This window comes from Apiospora aurea, assembly GCF_038362705.1.
Source record: "Apiospora aurea strain CBS 24483 chromosome Unknown utg000006l_segment0_segment0, whole genome shotgun sequence".
Taxonomy (NCBI): domain Eukaryota; kingdom Fungi; phylum Ascomycota; class Sordariomycetes; order Amphisphaeriales; family Apiosporaceae; genus Apiospora; species Apiospora aurea.
Window position 1 is genome coordinate 1,878,694 of NW_027117393.1, and position 18,644 is coordinate 1,897,337.

Here is an 18,644-nt window from a genome sequence, read left to right on the forward strand (position 1 = left end):
AATGTACGTTTGCTTGACCACAACCTGGGCCCCCAAACAAAACCCTGACCTGCCCGCCCTCCGCTCTGATCCAAGCTCCCTTCCCCAAACCCCTTCCCATACGCCGCATGCAAATTAAGCAAGATGGAGCCTGAAATGATTCACCTTGTGCAGGACTACTTCATCGGTATCGATGTAGGTACTGGTTCGGCCCGGGCCTGTCTTATCGATTCTACGGGGGACATCAAGGCTCTGGCCTCGGAATCCATCAAGCTCTGGCAGCCCCAGGCTGGCTATTATGTAAGACAATACGAGCCTTCGACCGCCACAGAAAGGATGCCCGTGGCCACTAACACTTATATCCCACCAGGAGCAATCCACAACCGACATCTGGACCTGCATCTGCTCATGCGTGCACAAAGTTATCCACCAATCCAGCGTTGATCCCAGCACGATCAAGGGTATTGGCTTTGATGCTACCTGCTCACTGGCTGTCTTCTCCCACGACACAGACGAGCCCGTCACAGTTACTGGGCCAGCCTTTGAGGACGATGGTAATGCCAGAAACGTCATTCTTTGGCTGGATCACCGGCCTGTGGAGGAAACGGAGAAGATCAATGCAACTGGCCATAACCTGTTGCGCTATGTCGGTGGTAAGATGAGCATCGAGATGGAGATCCCCAAGGTTCTATGGCTCAAGAACAACATGCCGCCTGAGATCTTCGATCGATGCAAGTTCTACGACCTGGCAGATGCTCTGACCCATCTGGCAACCGGTAGCGAGACACGGAGCTTCTGCAGCACTGTTTGTAAGCAGGGCTTTGTGCCCGTTGGCGTGGACGGCAGTGTCAAGGGCTGGCAGGAGGATTTCTACGAGACCATTGGCTTGGGCGATCTAGTCAAAGATGACTTCAAACGCATGGGAGGAGTCAACGGGGTGGTGAGCCTATTTCTTTAAGTGTCAGTCTTTCATCATACGAACAAACCGCTGACATCTACTCCACACAGAATGGGAAGTATCTGAGCGCCGGCGAGCTGGTCGGAACGCTGTCTGAGAAGGCGAGCCGGGAGCTTGGGCTTCCTGTCGGTATTGCCGTGGGAAGTGGTGTGATCGATGCTTACGCCGGCTGGATCGGCACCGTTGGTGCCAAAGTCGACACTGAATATGGTCAGTCCGACGAATCCTTGCCCGCGAATGATCTACCCCAAGCCTTCACTAGACTCGCGGCCGTCGCTGGTACATCGACTTGCCATCTGGCCATGTCAGAAAAGCCGGTGTTCGTCAACGGTGTTTGGGGACCTTACCGAGACGTGCTGCTTCCGGACTACTGGATGGCCGAAGGCGGACAGTCGGCTACAGGCGAGCTTCTGAGACATGTAATCGAGACCCATCCCGCACACACCCAGGTTCTGCCTCTCGCAGAAGCAATGCAGCTCAACATATACGACTACCTGAACCTGCACCTTCGAGAGCTCGCCGAGAAGGCAAATGCGCCGTCCGTGTCCTATTTAGGTCGACACTTCTTCTTCTACGGAGACCTCTGGGGCAACCGCTCGCCCGTTGCGGATCCCAACATGAAGGGCGCTGTGATCGGTCTGAGTCCCGACTCGAGTGTGGATGGTCTCGCACTCTATTACTACGCCACCATGGAATTCATCGCCCTCCAGACACGCCAGATCATCGAGTCGATGAACAAGTCGGGCCACTCCATCGCCTCGATCTTCATGTCTGGCTCGCAGTGCCAGAATGACATGCTCATGGACTTGATTGCTACCGTGTGCGACATGCCCGTTCTCATCCCACGCTACGTGCACGCTGCCGTCGTCCACGGCGCAGCCATGCTGGGGGCCAAGGCGGCGAGTGCTGGTGCCGATGGCACCACGGAGAATCTCTGGACCATTATGGATCGCATGAGCAAGCCCGGACGTCTCGTTAAGCCCGGCACCTCCAAGGGCGAGAAGACTCTGCTGGACGCCAAGTACGAGGTCTTCTTAGAGCAGTGCCACACGCAACAAGATTACCGCAGAAAAGTCGACAAGGCCACGGCTGCTTGGATCGACGAGTTTGGAGGTGACAAATAAAGGGGCTTCTTTGCGTCAGTATCCTCCTCAACGTAGTGGCAGCAACCGCTGGAATATCTCCTTGTTAGCTGGCGGCCTTGTTATATCCCATGGTTTACATGCCCGGCAGACGCGTTGCGGGTGCTCAAATTCCTCAGTGGTCATATTGTGCCTTTCGTACATAGCTAGACGATTCGGAATATTACTTTGCCTCATAGCCCGCATTCAGACTGGGAATTTTGCGGGCCAAATAAATGCGTCTCGTCCAAACCCTGGTGTTGTCGCTTTGGTTCGTAATCTATAGTGAGGTCTAGCATTGGTTGTCCACGTGAAATACCCATCTGTTTTCAATAGATCACTCGGCAAATGTAAGAGGAGGCTGCTTGCCGGGGCATCGTTTATCAGCTCGGTATAAACAATCGAACTCCTTGCACAAACTAAAGGCAAGATTGCGAGGAGGCCAGCCCATCACTAAGTTCATCTGAGTGTCAGGCAGTTCATAAACCAATGTTACTGAAAGACATGCTTCCAACTGGTGATTTCCATTTTCACTGACTAATGCAACAATCTAAACCATACAGTTTTAACATCAACTTGCCATGAACGCAGTCAATGCAACCAGATAATAAAGTAAATTACCCCTTATTCTTTTCTTCCGATCTACCCTCAGGGGATGTCAAGGGGAGGAGATCCTATTTTCTCCTCGAGGCAACTCAATTTGCTAACCATCCCTCCTCCGCCAAGGTACTATACGACGTAAATGCAGACACGCGGGCACCTCACAACTCACCCATGACGTACTGGGGGATAGTGGCATTCCCACCATGTGTGGGAGCGTCAGCCTCGCCGCGAGCCTTGGCAAAGGCAGCGCGGTACGCGAACACAAAGTTGAGAATCAAAGCGATCATGAGCGCCACGCTGACGCAAAGGGGGCCAACTAAGTTGTCAAAGTCCTTACCGGAGCGCTCGACAATCATGTTGCGGCGCCGGTGGAGCATGAAGTAACCCCAGAGGCCGGCCATGACAGCGATGGCAATGTAGGCGATGCCCATGCACTCGGCCAGGAAGTTCTCGCCGGCGGCCGTGTAGAGGCCGACCGCGAGACTGCCGAGCAGGATGCAGATGTGCTGCCACTTGAGGAACGTGCGCTCGTTGGCCAGCCAGACCTTGGGCTCGATCTGCAGGGGGCCCGAGTTCTTGAGCCAGGTCTTGGGCTCGACAACACCCTCGGGCAGCTTGGCACGGTCCCGATCCCGCTTGAAACGAGCGTAGCTGGCAATGGAAAAGCCGGGAAACACGGAACTCGAAGTCCCGTAGTTATGATCTCCTTCCGTGACAGTATCTTCCTGGCTCTCGTCTCGGACGACGTTTGCAGGACGTGCTGCATCAGCCTCGGCTGCAACACGTTCAGACATATATGACTTTCCAATGGGCGAGCTAGCAGCTGGCTTGTACGAGCTCGATCCGGGCTGCTTCCCAAGGAAGCTGCCCACTACCTGCTCGTTCTCAGCTCGGCGAGCCTTTCTCTGCTCTTCTTCCTCGAAGGCTTTGTGGGGGTCTTTGCGAATATCTGTCTCCAGATCGCTAAGCCAGAAGGGCAGGTTATTGACATAGTCCTCAAACAAGGACGCCACACCATGGGCGAACTTGGAGAACCTAGGGGCGGAATGGACGAGATGCGAGGCCATCAAGTCCTCGACCCACGCCGGCCTCTTGCGGTTGGCGTCTTCCTTGATTTTGATTTCCAAGACGGAGTAAGGGAACTTTGAGACCTCGCTCTGGTTGATATTTGCGAAAGGGTAGGTCATGTTGCTGTTGTCGATATCCGTCCTGTGCCATTGCCGAGGATCGCGACAGGGTCGATCCTTATCCAGGGTATCTTCGCGGATAAAGGCAATGTTGGAATCAATGGCAACCCTCACGCGGTCATCGGCAGGCTTCTGGAACGCGGCTCGGGTGTAGTTTGCCCTAACTGCTGGTTCCAGCTTGTTCTTGGTGACAAACTCCTGGAGTTCTCCGGCCACCTTACGGAAGGCTTCGATTTGTTCAGCCTCCTGACCCTGACGCTCCATCTTCTCGACCGTCTTCTCCATTTTATACTCGCCATCAATGAAAGACTTGATGTACTTGTCCTTGATGTTGAATTTCTTCTCCTCGCTGCTGCCATTCTCATGGATGATCTTCTGCTCTATCAGGATGTCGGGTTTCGTGCTCAACTGGCCATACCAGCGGAGTCGCAAGGACGAAGTATCGGTCTGGCGCTCTACTTTTCGGGTGTAGAGGTCGAACTTGGAGTTATCAAAATAGAGCGAAGTGATACTGGGGTCCTCGCTGCCGTCGACTTCCTTCGAAGACGAGTTGCTATACACGAGAGCGGGAAGACGGCGCCCAATCAGAGCCTTGACTTCAAGCAGGTTATCGGGGTGGACCCAAACTAGATTCAGAAATGTTAGTCGATACCATGTTTGCATGCCTTTCTAGACGCGGCTTCTTACACTTGTGGGCAGTATACTTCTCGCCGTTATGGAGCTCCTCCTGGTGTTCCAGGTCGGGAATCTGCTGCTGCTCTCCCTCCTCGAGATGGGAGTCGATGATGTAGTACATGGTAGACAGCTTCTTGAGCAGTGGGGTGTAGGCCGACTCGGAGTTGAGGCCGCGGTTGGACAGGGTCAACCTCATCAGCGGCCGGACCTTGTAGCGATCGCCGCGTTTCCGGTCATGCTTCTTGACAATCTTGAGGAAGCCGGTGTAGTTGGCGCTGCTGTACTTCTTGAGCTCCTTGACTTCGTTGGTGATGGCGTCGAGCTCGGCCTTGAGCTCCTTGAGCCTCGTGCTGGTGGTGTCGCTCCTGGGCTTGTCGTCGGTCGGGGCCATTTCCTTGAGCTTCTCGAAGGCGACCTCGATGCTGTCCTTGAGGGCATCGAGCTCCTTCTCCTGGAACTTGGCGACCTTGTCGAGCTGGACGTTGAAGATCTCATCGCAGAACTGGTTCTCGTCTTCCTCGGTCCAGGCCTGGTCGTCATCCTTGCGGTCTTCGCGAAGCAGGTTCTTGAGCTTCGCGTAGTCTATATACTGGCCCTTCCATGGCTCGTATACGGACTGCTGCAGCGTCTTGCCGAAACGCATGGTGGGGGAGGCCGAGTCTCAGTATATCATGTACAGGTAAGACAGTCTGTGAAGATGGAGGCTATTAAAGCTAGCCGACCCTGCACGGCCACGTCGAGAGATCTGCGTTACAGTAAACCGCAGTTGAATACTTGAAAAACAAGGAGGTAATCTGCAGTCAAAAAAAAGATCAAATTGTTATATTCCTTCTTTTGTTGCGATGCCGTGTTGCTGCCGACCAGAAAAATAAAATAAAAAGAGTCGATGTCAGGCTTTCAGCAACAACCGTGGGCCAAGTAGCATCGCATGTAAACATTGACCAGAGCATGGTAGGACGGTAGGGCCTGCTGGGCAGAAAAAGACCTCGATCGTCAAAGCAACGCGCAAATGGGCCAACGGCTCCAACTTTCGTCACTGTTCTCCATCCTGCCCCCACTTGCCTACAGCGGCGCTACTGCCACCTGCGGCGCCCATATCTGCCCGAGATGCCCTTCGTCTCCCATTGTCCAATTGTCCAATCAGTAGCCCGGGCATGTGACACGTGCCTGACGCTGCGGGAAAACTGCGCCATACATACCTCCTCAAGTACACCGGGACGACCGACTCCATCACCATCCATTACGTTTAGGTACTTTACTTGTATTCCTTTGGTGGCGACAGCGCTGCCTTTGGTATAATCGGTACTTTCCACAAATAATCGACAGGTCCATTTGTCTAATTACATACATGTAAGTATCGCATCCAGTAGGAGAAGCATCATGCCCAGTGGGATAAACAGTGTTATACCGCGGCACTTAATGTTATTCCCTAATGTGTACAGGACGACAGGGCATGGTGAGGGCAGCGTTGTCGCCATTAAAGGGATATAATTCAATCATGGCTGTCTGTTTTGGTTAGCCGCACGTTTTCTACATGCCACTACTGCCCTGGTCACTTGGAAAACAACGGATCTACAATGTAGACGGAGACATTGGTGTATCAAATACTCATATACTATCATTTACTATCATATACTATCATATACCATAAAGAACTGAAGACCTTGGCCATGAGTATGTACAGGGTAATGGCTCGATCTGTACCGTGAAAACAAACGAATGAACGTAGGGAAAATGCAGCCGAAAACATCATGGCTCCCTGTGGCCTATTGCCAGTTTTCCTTCTCCCTTTTGCTCATGGTATCGTAATCAGTTCTGTTGAAGACGTCGTCGTCTCGCCTCGCCCGACCTTGCTCCAAACACCCCCAAAAATCTATTTGCCGACGTACGTTTACACTTGCACCGTATGCGTATGCGTATGCGCATGTTTATCGCCATGAACGGCTCGGAAGGTCTCCTCGGCAGTACGCTTGACGATACCGCCAGTTACGGGCAGACCGGTGCACTTCTCCAGGTAGAGATCGATCTCTCGGGCTGCTTGTCGGCCCTCGTTGATGCCCCTGTAGTTGACTTATTAGTATTATTGTAAAGCGTAAGAACGGCACGAATTGGGGAAAACTCACCAAACGATCAGCGACTGTCCGCGGCGACAGTCACCTGCCGCGAATACACCCTCGACATTGGTGGCGTACGAGCCGGCAGGAGTCTTGACGTTCTTGCGACCATCCTTCTCAATGTCATCACCCAATACACGAGCTTCCGGCCCGAGGAAACCCATGGAGAGGAGAACCATGTCAGCTGGGAAGAACTGCTTGCTATCCTCCAGTTTCTTCATGTCCCAACCACCTGAAGCGGACTTGGTCCACTCCACGCGGATCGTGTTGATACCCTTGACGCGACCGCTGCCGTCGTCAACGAATTCCTCGGACATGATGCAGAACTCACGGGGGTCCTTGCCCATGTGCTGCGCGACCTCGCTGTGGCCGTAGTCAACCCGGTAGATACGGGGCCACTGGGGCCATGGGTTGTCACGGCCACGCTGCGGCGGAGGCTGGGGCAAAAGCTCGAAGTTGATGACCGACTTGGCACCGTGACGAACTGAGGTACCAATGCAGTCATTGCCGGTATCACCACCGCCAATGACGACGACGTTCTTGTCCTTGGCAGACAAGTACGATCCGTCCTGGAGTTCAGAGTCGAGCAGGGACTTGGTGTTCTTGTGCAGGAACTCCATGGCAAAGTGAATACCCTCAAGGTTACGGCCCTTGATGGGCAAGTCTCGAGCGACCGTGGCACCGGTAGCGATGACAACAGCGTCGTTCTGGGCCTTGAGGTCCAGCAGAGTAACGTCCTCGCCAATAGCGACTCCCGTCTTGAACACAATACCCTCAGCCGCCATGAAGTCGGTTCGTCGCTTGACGATGCGCTTGTCGAGCTTCATGTTGGGAATACCATACATAAGCAGGCCACCGGGTCGGTCGGCACGCTCATACACAGTAACGTTGTGTCCGGCCTTGTTCAATTGGTCGGCACAAGCGAGACCAGCAGGCCCCGAGCCAACTATGGCGACCTTCTTGCCAGTGCGCACCTCGGGTGGCTGAGGCACCATCCAGCCCATGTCGAAACCACGGTCAATAATGGCGCACTCGATAGACTTGATACCCACGGGATCCTCGTTGATACCAAGAACGCAGGCGCCTTCGCAAGGCGCGGGGCAGACACGACCAGTGAACTCGGGGAAGTTGTTGGTCATGATAAGACGGTTCAGAGCATCCTTCCAATTGCCCGAAAAAACCAATTCGTTCCATTTGGGGATGATGTTGGAGATAGGGCATCCAGTCTCAGACTGGCAGAAAGGTACACCGCAGTCCATGCATCGTGCCGACTGGTATTTCAGCTCATCCTCGTCGAGACGAGTAGACAGCTCCTGCCAGTCCTTGGTGCGGGTCTTGGCGCTGCGGTACTTCTCAGACCGGCGTTGATACTTCATGAAACCCTTCGTCTTGTCGAGAACCAGAGACCGCTTCTTCTCGGCGGCATTGTCGCCAACAGCTTCCTCCATGTCCTGGAGCTTGTTGGACTTGTCCTCCTTCTTAGCCTGGACACCGGATACGATGGGCAGGTTGTATTCGGCACGCTTGGCTTCGGCGGCCTTGGCGGCTTCCTCCTCGAGCACGCGCTTGTAGTCGATGGGCAAGACCTTGACGAAGCGGGGCAGAGCGCGGTTGAAATCAACCAGGATACGAGCGGCAAGCTCAGACCCGGTGTAGTGGTGATGGTCTTCAATGAGTCCTCTCAAGAAAGCGATCTCGTTAGGCTCGGACACGCCTGATGCCTCAACCATCTCCATGTTGAGCTTCGAGTGGAAGTCGCCGTGGATGTCGAGCACGTAGGCGATACCACCAGACATACCGGCAGCAAAGTTGCGCCCAGTGCTGCCCAGGATAACGACGCGACCGCCAGTCATGTACTCGCAGCCGTGGTCACCAACACCCTCGACGACAGCGACGGCACCCGAGTTACGAACCGCAAATCTCTCAGCAGCAATACCACGGAAGAAGCATGTGCCGAGAGTGGCACCGTACAAGCAGACGTTTCCAATCAGGACGTTCTCCTCAGCCTTGAATACAGCCGATCGAGGAGGATATATAATAAGTCGACCACCGGAGAGACCCTTGCCGACATAGTCATTGGCATCTCCCTCCAACTCTAAGGTAACACCAGGGGCGAGGAAAGCACCGAAGGACTGGCCTGCGGATCCCTTGATGTTGACGTGGACAGTATCCAGAGGAAGGCCAGCCTCGCCATATCGCTTGGAGATCTGGTACGAGAGCGATGTACCCATGGCACGGTCGGTGTTGACAATATCACACTCGATTCTGGAGGGAAGACCCTTGTCCAAAGTCAACTCGGCCTCCGAGATCAGCTTGTTATCCAAGCGGACGTAAAGTCGGTGATCCTGCTTCCTCACGTTGAAGGTGGCGACACCGGGTCTCAGCTTGTGAGCGGGGGTCAGGATAAGCGAAAGGTCGATGTTGGCAGTCTTGTTGGTGCGCAACTCATCACGGGTCTTGAGAACCTCGACGTGGCCCACCATTTCGTTGATGGTGCGGAAACCAAGCTGGGCCATGATGGCCCGGAGCTCGTTGGCCACATAGTAGAAGAAGTTGATCACATGCTCAGGGGTACCAGTGAACTTCTTTCGCAATTCTGGATCCTGGGTCGCGACGCCCACTGGGCAACTGTTGAGGTGACACTTGCGCATCATGATGCAGCCCATCGCAATCAAGGGAGTCGTGGCGAAACCCCACTCCTCTGCTCCGAGCAAGCAGGCAATGGCAACATCACGACCAGTACGGAGCTGACCATCTGTCTGCACAACGACACGGCCGCGGAGATCGTTCAGGACAAGGGTCTGATGAGTCTCGGCGAGACCCAGCTCCCACGGAAGACCCGCGTACTTGATACCCGTCCATCTGGACGCTCCGGTGCCACCATCATGGCCAGAGATCAGAATGTGGTCAGCCTTGGCCTTCGCGACACCAGAGGCGACGATACCGACACCAGTCTCCGAAACAAGCTTCACAGAGACGCGAGATCGGGGGCTGGAGCACTTGAGATCGTAGATAAGTTGCTTCAGATCCTCAATGGAGTAGATGTCGTGGTGGGGTGGGGGCGAGATAAGACCGACACCGGCAGTCGAATGACGGGTGCGAGCGATGGACTTCGAGACCTTGTGGCCAGGCAGTTCACCACCTTCACCAGGCTTAGCACCTTGGGCCATCTTGATCTGGAGCTCATCAGAGTCAGCCAGGTAGGCAGATGTGACTCCGAATCTTCCAGAAGCAACTTGCTTGATGGCAGATCTCATTGTATCGCCATTAGGCATCACCTGGGACCGCTCGGCGTCCTCGCCACCTTCACCCGTGTTCGATTTACCTCCCAGTCTGTTCATGGCAACGGCAAGAGTGGAATGGGCCTCCATCGAAATTGAACCATAGGACATGGCACCGGTGCAGAAACGTCTGACGATCTCGGTCCATGGCTCGACTTGGTCGATAGGAATCGGTGTGCATTCATCAAATTTGAAGTCAAGCATTCCACGGAGGGTGCATGCCTTGATCTGCTCGTACTCAGAACGAGAGTATGCCTCGTATGACTTGTCGTTCTTGGTACGCACAGCATCCTGAATGTTGGCAATAGAAGCGGGATCGTTGACGTGAGCTTCGCCGCCATCACGCCAGTGGTACTCTCCAGACTCTGGGAGGCCAGTAGTACCGACGGTGTATCTGGATGGGAAACCCCTTTCGTGGAATCGGAAGGCATCTTCGGCAATCAGCTCAAACGTAACACCTTTGATACGTGACGCAGTGCCTCTGAAGCAGCGCTCAATAACTTCGTCGTCAATGCCGAGGGCTTCAAAGATCTGAGCGCCCTTGTAACTGGCAAGAGTTGAAATACCCATCTTGCTCATGACCTTGAGGATACCACCATCGCAGGAATGCTTGTAGTTGGCAATCAGGGTGTCATCAGAGAGCTTCTTGCGAATCAAGCCCTCTCTGTTAAGCTTGAGGATGCACTCCATGGAGAGATATGGGTTGATAGCATCAGCACCGTAGCCAAGAAGCACGCACATGTGGTGAACCTCACGAGCCTCGGCTGTCTCGAGGACAATTGCGGCCAAGGAACGCCACTTGTTGCTGACCAAATGATGATGAACCATGCCGGAGGCGAGGAGACTGGAGACAGCGACGCGATCGGCAGATGTCTTTCGGTCCGACAGTACAATGATCTTGTCCCTGCCCTCGATAGCGGCCGTTGCCTCGTCGCAGATATGGTCAAGGTGCTTCAGGTACCCTGCAACACCCTCAGACTTGGGAAAAGTAAGGTCGATGGTCTTGACAGTCCAATGCGGGTACAACTTGGGCAAGTTCATGAGCGAGTTGAACTCGGGGATGGATAGGATGGGGCTGGGAAGGTGCAGCCTGCCGCACTGAGAAGAGTCCATTTCCAGCAGATTGCCTTGAGGGCCGACGTAGCAGTCAAGTGACATGACAATAGATTCTCGAATAGGGTCGATGGGAGGGTTCGTAACCTGGGCAAATAGCTGTCGGAAGTACTCGCTGAGAAGGCGAGGAGCGTTTGACAGGCAGGCCAGAGGAGAATCGTTGCCCATGGATCCCAGAGCTTCCTTCTCGTCTGAGGCCATGGGGGCAAGGAGAAGGCTGACTTGTTCGTGGGTATATCCGAAAGCTAGCAGGAGAGGATCTTCTTGAAGCTTGGATGCGTCAGGCTTAGGGGACAAGTCCACAGTCTCGGACACCTTGCTAAGAACTTTGGGCATAGAGATAAGCTCGTTGTCAAGCCATGTGCGGAAGTCATGGCGGCTGGAAACGGCAGCCTTGAGCTCTGAATCGTCGATTATTCGGCCAGCTTGCGTATCGACTAAGAGCATACGACCAGGCTGTAGACGTCCCTTTTGGATGACTGACTCTGGCTCCACGGGGATAGTACCAACTTCGGAAGCGCAGATGATGCGGTCGTCGTCCATGACATAGTATCGACATGGGCGTAGACCATTTCGGTCGAGATTGGCACCACAGAAACGGCCATCGGCAAAAGTGAAAAGGGCCGGTCCATCCCATGGCTCCATCTGGCAAGCAGCCCATTCGTAGAATGCTGCCTTCTTGGGGTCCATAGCAGTGTTCCCTTGCCACGCCTCGGGGACCATCAACATGACAGCCTCGGGCAGTGACAGCACACCGTTTATGGTCAGAAGTTCCAAAACATTGTCGAAGGCAGCAGAGTCGGAGCCACCGTCCTCGACAATGGGGTACAGATGCTCAAGCTCATCGCCGAAGACATCCGATTGCATGACACCCTCTCGGGCACGCATCCAATTCTTATTTCCACGTAAAGTGTTGATTTCACCTGGTTAAAGCGTAAGCGGCGAGATCCTTCTCTGGCCAGAACTAGGCGTTACTTACCGTTATGTGCTGCCCATCGCAGAGGCTGCGCACGATCCCACGACGGGAAAGTGTTTGTGGAAAAACGAGAGTGTACTAGAGCGAAGTGTGCCTGGTAGTCGGCGTTGACCAGATCATGGTAGTACTGATAGACCTGAACCGGTGCCAGTTGTCCCTTGTAAACAATATTCTTGTTAGACAGAGAGCAAAGATAAAACCAGTTGTGAAGCCCAATGGTGTGGGTGGCGCGCTTTCGCAGGACATAGAGCTGTCTCTCGAACAATCTTTCATCAAACTTCTCCGCATCTGTTACTTCAGGGGCATTTTCAGCACCGTAAGCAGAGGTGAGCACCACAAAGGGTTGCAAGATGATGGGTTCACGAGAACGCGCAGCAGGACCAAGCAGTGTAGAGTCTACGGGGGTTCTCTCCAACCAAGAACTTTCAAGCCTAGGGATTCCGCAATGTCTTCCAAGTGCCTCTTCGACTCGTGCAGCGTCTCCTCATCTGGCTTGAAGAACAGGTTTCCCACAGCGTATTGACCCGGGGAGGCAACCTAATGCCTTGCTCATTTTGGAAGTTCTTGATGAAGAACCTGTGGGGGATCGATGTCATGACACCAGCACCATCACCATCGCGAGCATCAGACCCAACCGCTCCACGGTGGGTCATGTTGCACAGCAAGTTCCGAGCTGTGATCCCGGAAAGTTAGCGTCGAGCCTCCGCGTTGCCTCAGCGAGTTATGACAATTAACTTACCATCACTGACGATTTTGTGGCTTGCCTTGCCCTTGATGTGGCTATATAGAAGTCAGACAATGTTACAGCCAATTTTCAAGAGGGAGGATCGGGCAATTGCATACCAGGCAAAACCGACACCGCAAGCATCCTTCTCCAAGCTAGGGTCATACAAACCCCTGTGAAGGCACAGTTAGTATTGTCTTATGTTCTCACGACCAGAAAAGGGGCGAAACATACTGCTTCACAGGAAGGGCACCAGCCCAAGAGCCATTGTTCTCCGTTTGATATTCATATGGATGATAGGCATCGGCCTCGGAGTCAATGTGTGTTTGTCTGTCGTCGAAGTCGGAAGGTAGGCCCATGCTAGGCAGGCTAGACAGGAGAAACCGGATTGGCCGAGAGGTTGGGTATCACAGAGGCAGAGATGTGAGTCGGCGATAAGAGCAGCCAACGCCGCTCAACGTCAATCTGTGGAAGTGGAGAAGAAGTAGGTCAGTACAGTAGACATGGACTAGAATTCAGCAATTGATTGAAGTATGAAACAAAAAGTATTGTCCAGATGGTCTCAAGTATCCAGAAAGAGCTTCGCCCAGTTCACGCGGAGAGTTCCGCATGGCCTTCCGAGTCACCACCAAAGATGCGGGGTGTACCAGAATCGAAATTGGGTGGCTCCATTGGAACGTAGGGTGCAAGAACAAGCAAGGCCGGACTGACTCCATGAGAGAGTTCCGTAAAGATTACGAATTAAACCTCTCTCAGCGGCAGTTTTGTGGTCCTCTCTGGCCGGGAAGTCCATAGATAAGAGTTGCCGGATTATCCTGGGATTCTGAGCACCCGTCGCCCGTCCGCCCGATCGCTATGACTCTTGCACGAGAGTCAAGGTGGGCTGCCCCTCTCTTCAGGCGGCCGAGGCTGCAACCACCACAACCAGCCAGCTGCCATTCTCTTGTGAATTTGGCCTCAAAAATTGCTGGATATGATGCAAGCGCACAGCGTTGAGGACTGCTGGATGGCTAAGCATTTGCGTCCACATCTGACATTATCTGGCCGAATCACAGGGCAGCTGGCAGCAGGGGGGTTGCATCCAGGAGCGTGGGGAAGATATGGCGGCAACCAATTGGAAGCTCGCTGTCATAATATGACCATGCGGCTAACGATTGGGGTTGTGATAGGACGAAAACCCAGCCCATCTAGGTAGTCAATCTTGGGGGACGTTCCGACACTGCACTTTTGTTGTAACATATGCGCAGGAGCGAACAGGCATTCTCCAAATTCCCAAAAGGTCGTCGCGTGTAGTAGATGCAGGTGATCCCGTCCGCACAGCTCCTTGACTTTGGTTCAATCTCGCCGCGAGGCGACCGAACTGAAGAGCTGGAGAGCCTGTGAAAGTTGTAGGGTCATATCTTGGTGAAGCGATTTTGGGTACCCGCGCGGCTGTCGTTCCAGGGCGTCGCAACAGGGCATTATGACGTGCGCTGCTTCTATGCACCGTTGGGCTGTCCGTTCGTAGGGGCTTGGATGGTGGTCGCGCAACACATACAAATATATTTATGTTCATGCGTAGGTAGTGGCTTGTCCTTTCCGTCCAGTTGTTCCAGGTTCGGGTCGCTATCCAGAAGGCGCAAAGATATCAAACAGACACGTCAGAAATAACTTACAGGTAGGAATGACACAGATGTCTGTCGCTATGTGGTACGTCTGGGAGGACTCTACGAGGCAAGTCTTGACACGGAGGAAGGATGTGGTGCACAAGTAGGTAGAGTGGTCTGGCAAGAGAAGGGAGGAAGTGTAAAAGAGTGGGTGAGAAGGAAGGAGGTAGCAGCCTCGCTTTTATGGATGGAATGAAATGGGATGGTCGATCGGTCAGTCCAGTTCAGGCGGAGGGAGAGGGAGGCGAGAGGGGCCAAGCCGGGTAGAAGCAAGCACTACTCAATATGGTCTCGTCCGACTGTAGGAGAGGAGGAGCAGGCAGGCAGGCAGGCAGGCAAAAAAAAATATTCAATACATACTCGTAAAAACATCTAGGCCAGACAATTAGTTGCATGTGGCAGAACCCAGCGCTTTCTGGCCATCCAAGTGGGGGAGGGGAAGATTGAGACGCTGCGACAGGGGCCCTTGGCCGACCGACGGAAGCCAATCCTCTTGCGAGCCAGGAAATGCCCACCTTGAGCAACGGGGGGGGGGTCCACCGCCCTAGCGAGCTCTAAGGCAAGCTTGGCACGCAGCAAGGGCTCCAAGGGCTTTTGGGTCCGTGAGGAAACGGCCTAACACACTCGGTGACGTTGACGGAGCCATGCTTTTTTCTTCTCGTTCTAATGAACTCTTGGGGGAACCTTGGAATTGGCAAATCCCTCCGTCTCATTGGTTACCGCCATCTAGCCTGCACCTCTAGTCTAGTGGGCTTGTGGTTTCTTAACACACCGGCATCCAACGACGCCTGCCTGCGAAAACAGCAGAATTCCATCACCACGAGCCGGGTGGGCATTGCCTTGCAGTAGGCTACGTTATGTATGTACTTGATGATGTTTAACTGGCCAACAAAGCTGGCTATGTCTGCTAGGACTTGGTTTCTGCATCCAGTGATACCCCATTGGACATGTTGATCACTGCGAAGTACGAACTGAGCTTGATTCCGTCTCTATTTGAGCCCTAACCCCGTAAAAACCAAGGGTATATTTTCGGATCTATCCCACCTGCAGGTTTCCCTCCAGCTTGCGTAGCTGTCCCTTTTCGGGGACTCGAAAGAAGGAATCATGATCCATGTGCATCTATGAAAATTATTTTTCGTAGCGTTGTCATGTTCATGGCGATCATGGGGAATCTAACAAAGTCGGGCTTCTTCGGCTTCATTCAAGCGGGATGTGTGAACGAATCACCCACGGCATAGTAGCTCTAATCCAGCCTGGCCCTTCCCCCGAGCCGAGTCCAGCCAATAAGTAAGGCTGAGTCACACCACGGTTATCATTTCTGACAATTCCACTGGAAGAAGCCCTATCTGCTTGCTTATTGTAAATCAGAAAGACTTGGCTCTGGATCTGCAGATTCTATTGCAGTTGGTAGATAATGGAGGGGGACAGTGGCAATAGTAACATAGGTAAGCTGCAGTGCCGGAATGGCCTGGTTACGTATAGCATAAGTACATGTAAGAAGTATGCGTGTACAAACAAGCCCATAAACATGAGCGATCTAGGGACATAGGGTGGGTACATGTATCTTCCAGCTTCTCCTCAACCGCAGAGAAGAGAAGCTAATAAAGGAACGGCTCGGGTCTCCGGCCTCTTGCAATTGTATTTACTCTTGCCTATAGTAGGAGTGATTTGTTCAGTTCCCTACAGTTTGGAGTGAAGCACTTCAATGTTATTACCAAAAAGGGCCATACTAAACGTACCTACCCCACACTCGCTCCCGGACGCATGTGACAGGGGTCCTGCAAGGACCGTAGTTTTTTTCTCTGCCAATGGCATTTTGTCGGGAAAAGCAGCAAAAAAGAAAAGCGCGAAATAGTCAAGACCGTTCCGTGTGGGGGCTGAGACGCCTGACTCTTGGATATCCAATGAGCGACACGCAATTTCAAGAGAGCCTGGCAAGCCTCATTGCGCACTCGCCGATATCGCCAGTCCATGGTGCAGAGGCAGGGCAGGGGTGTCATCGTACATCACGGCGCCCAGGCGCTCTTCTGTAAGGTGTCAGAGCCAAATCAATGTGTTGCTGACCCTCGCTATGTGATACTAAGTACGCAAGCCAAGGCCATGGGAGCGACTACGCGAAGCCCCCGGGCTTACTGGATACTACTCCAGGAATCGATGAGTTCTTGAAATTACAAGCAGCCAGTGAGAGGTGGACAGTGAGCACCCCAGTCGGGGCAGCAGTCGGGGCAGTAGTCGGGGACTCGGGGTTGCTCTCTGCTTGTACTTGGGCATTGTTCCATACACGACGGCCGATGGCGTTGGAAGTGGACTCGTGACTCTTGTTAATGACAACCATTAATAAGGAAATGCAGCTCGCTTTCTATTCCCCATGGGCCTATATGAGCCATACCCATCTTGGCAAACGCTGCTATGTACTCCGTAGCTGGCAGGGCAAACTGCAAGATGTCCGTAAAAGAATCATCACATCGACTATCTGAAGCAGCCAATCAGGAAGAGGTCAATGACCAGAAAAGGCTTATCTCACGCCAACCATGTTTGGACTCTGCCTCTAAACAATAGCTTAGATCTTGATTGCATTAGGGTCCGCCGCCCCCGACATTGTCGTGCTGTGGTATGTTGCAACCACACGTCACTATGGGGGCATATCGGACGCTCTCCGCGTGATTTGGAGAGCTTTCCCAATGCTAGGACGTTTGACTAAGCTACTGCGCATGTACGTCTTTCCAGAGGGTGGCAGGAGGTTACCGTGAGCTTAATGCTATTCCGGGGCGAACGGGGCAGCTCAATTGGTCAGCCGAACGGGACGCTCTGTCGCGGCGGAGATCTTGCAGACAAACCCGGCAGGGATAGCAGGCCAACCTGTGCACCGGGCGACACACCGTTTTGCTGATGCCCGGCGTTACATTCTACAACTCGGTATCTACTGCGACAAGGGCTTCCTGTGCATGCAAGTTGAGTATGTTCGTTTACAGGCCCTTGCAGTCCGTTCGCACTAATGGAGATATCACTAGGGTGGTTGGCCACAAAGTCGGGTGTTGTGTGCGGTAGAGTCGGCACATTCAAGCGCCGCACCGAGATCGGATTCCGATCTGAGCAGACGCCCATGGCCACGGACTAACTTCTTCGCTTCCCTCCTTCTTTCCGTACTTACTTGGCAGCATCGCTCGCTTCAGGTGCAGCTGTGGACCAAAGGGCCTGTGGATACCGCCATGGTGGTCAGTTCATTTCAACACCAACAAAGTTACCTTGTCTCCGTGCAAAGCGCCGAAGTCCCCTTGGTCTTCCGACATTTCCCGTCATCGGAACTGCACACTCTGCCTGACCGCAGCGCTTTCGCAGCTTATGGCTCTTGTACCAAGACATTGGGAAGATGGCCAGTTCTCTCGTATCCGTTATTAGTCAGAAAATATGCTGCATTAGCCCTCATCCTACCCTGCAAGCGAAGAAGCCTGGCAATAGTGGCCTTCTGTCCCAGAAGCAGCATACATACTCCGGCCGGCATGGAAACGCGAAGAATGAGGAAGACAGATGCCAAATGACGGGGCCAGAATCAACATACAGTACAGGACACAGACAATTCAGACGGCTCAGAAAGTGACTCATGGTACAGCCCGCATTTCAGCCTAATGTCTCTGTTCCATCTTGGCGACAAGCCTCGTTGTTTTGAGTCTTGCTGTGCCAGTCGTTCCTGTTTCAGTACGCTACTTCCCACAGGTATCGCAGGCGTAGATATGCCAAAAATATACCACATAATGTCTAGGACTAAATGGTCTGGAACCTTTTCAGGTAGCCACAGGGTCCCTTTTCATAAGGTAATGAATATGATATGGAAATTGGATTCCCTGCGGCAGACCGGTGAACAGGGCCAGCAGAAGGAACCAGAGAACGGGACCACGAAGATTCATGACATTGACCGGGTACAGGGCTTTAACGACACATCACCACAGATCCATATCGCGGCGACATAATAGGTTTTATTTACGTATTGTTGAACAAACAAAGTTGACAAGGGACAGGCGCAGGCAGGAAGCAGATATATTGCTATAGATACATCATATACCCGGCTCGCACCAATCATCATGCGTAAAGTAAGCGTATGCTAGGGCGGCCTCAAGTGTCATGTTGATGCCGTATCCCTCCCACTGCCGAATTGACGTGCAGGCTAAGGCAGCCGGGGCCGTGCTAGGTGCGATTGCTCTCCATTGCCATGCGTTTAGGTATTTCTCGTGTGTCTGTTTGCTTCGCTTCGGTTTGGACACCCGAAATG

The 18,644-nt window shown here is 53.3% G+C and overlaps 4 protein-coding genes across 4 annotated transcripts; 1 reads left to right on the top strand and 3 right to left on the bottom strand.

Moving 5' to 3' along the window:
• Positions 1-123: 123 nt before the first annotated feature.
• Positions 124-2,061, top strand: PG986_009179 (uncharacterized protein; the record flags this gene model as incomplete). The annotated part of the gene is made up of 3 exons (XM_066845401.1): positions 124-279; positions 350-919; positions 988-2,061. 3 exons carry the CDS (start codon positions 124-126, stop codon positions 2,059-2,061), a joined length of 1,800 nt encoding a protein of 599 aa, XP_066697799.1.
• A 758-nt stretch (positions 2,062-2,819) lies between these two features.
• On the bottom strand, positions 2,820-5,166 carry PG986_009180 (VTC domain-containing protein; the record flags this gene model as incomplete). Its single annotated transcript, XM_066845402.1, has 2 exons — positions 2,820-4,474; positions 4,536-5,166. The coding sequence occupies 2 exons, from the start codon at positions 5,164-5,166 to the stop codon at positions 2,820-2,822; spliced, it is 2,286 nt and encodes a 761-aa protein (XP_066697800.1).
• A 1,248-nt stretch (positions 5,167-6,414) lies between these two features.
• Positions 6,415-13,143, bottom strand: PG986_009181 (glutamate synthase; the record flags this gene model as incomplete). The annotated part of the gene is made up of 8 exons (XM_066845403.1): positions 12,966-13,143; positions 12,851-12,904; positions 12,747-12,787; positions 12,532-12,680; positions 12,424-12,499; positions 12,011-12,403; positions 6,647-11,954; positions 6,415-6,583 (listed from the first exon to the last, which is right to left on the bottom strand). Exons 1-8 carry the CDS (start codon positions 13,088-13,090, stop codon positions 6,415-6,417), a joined length of 6,315 nt encoding a protein of 2,104 aa, XP_066697801.1. The 5' UTR covers positions 13,091-13,143.
• A 3,175-nt stretch (positions 13,144-16,318) lies between these two features.
• On the bottom strand, positions 16,319-16,712 carry PG986_009182 (uncharacterized protein; the record flags this gene model as incomplete). Its single annotated transcript, XM_066845404.1, has 2 exons — positions 16,319-16,404; positions 16,511-16,712. 2 exons carry the CDS (start codon positions 16,710-16,712, stop codon positions 16,319-16,321), a joined length of 288 nt encoding a protein of 95 aa, XP_066697802.1.
• Positions 16,713-18,644: the final 1,932 nt, after the last annotated feature.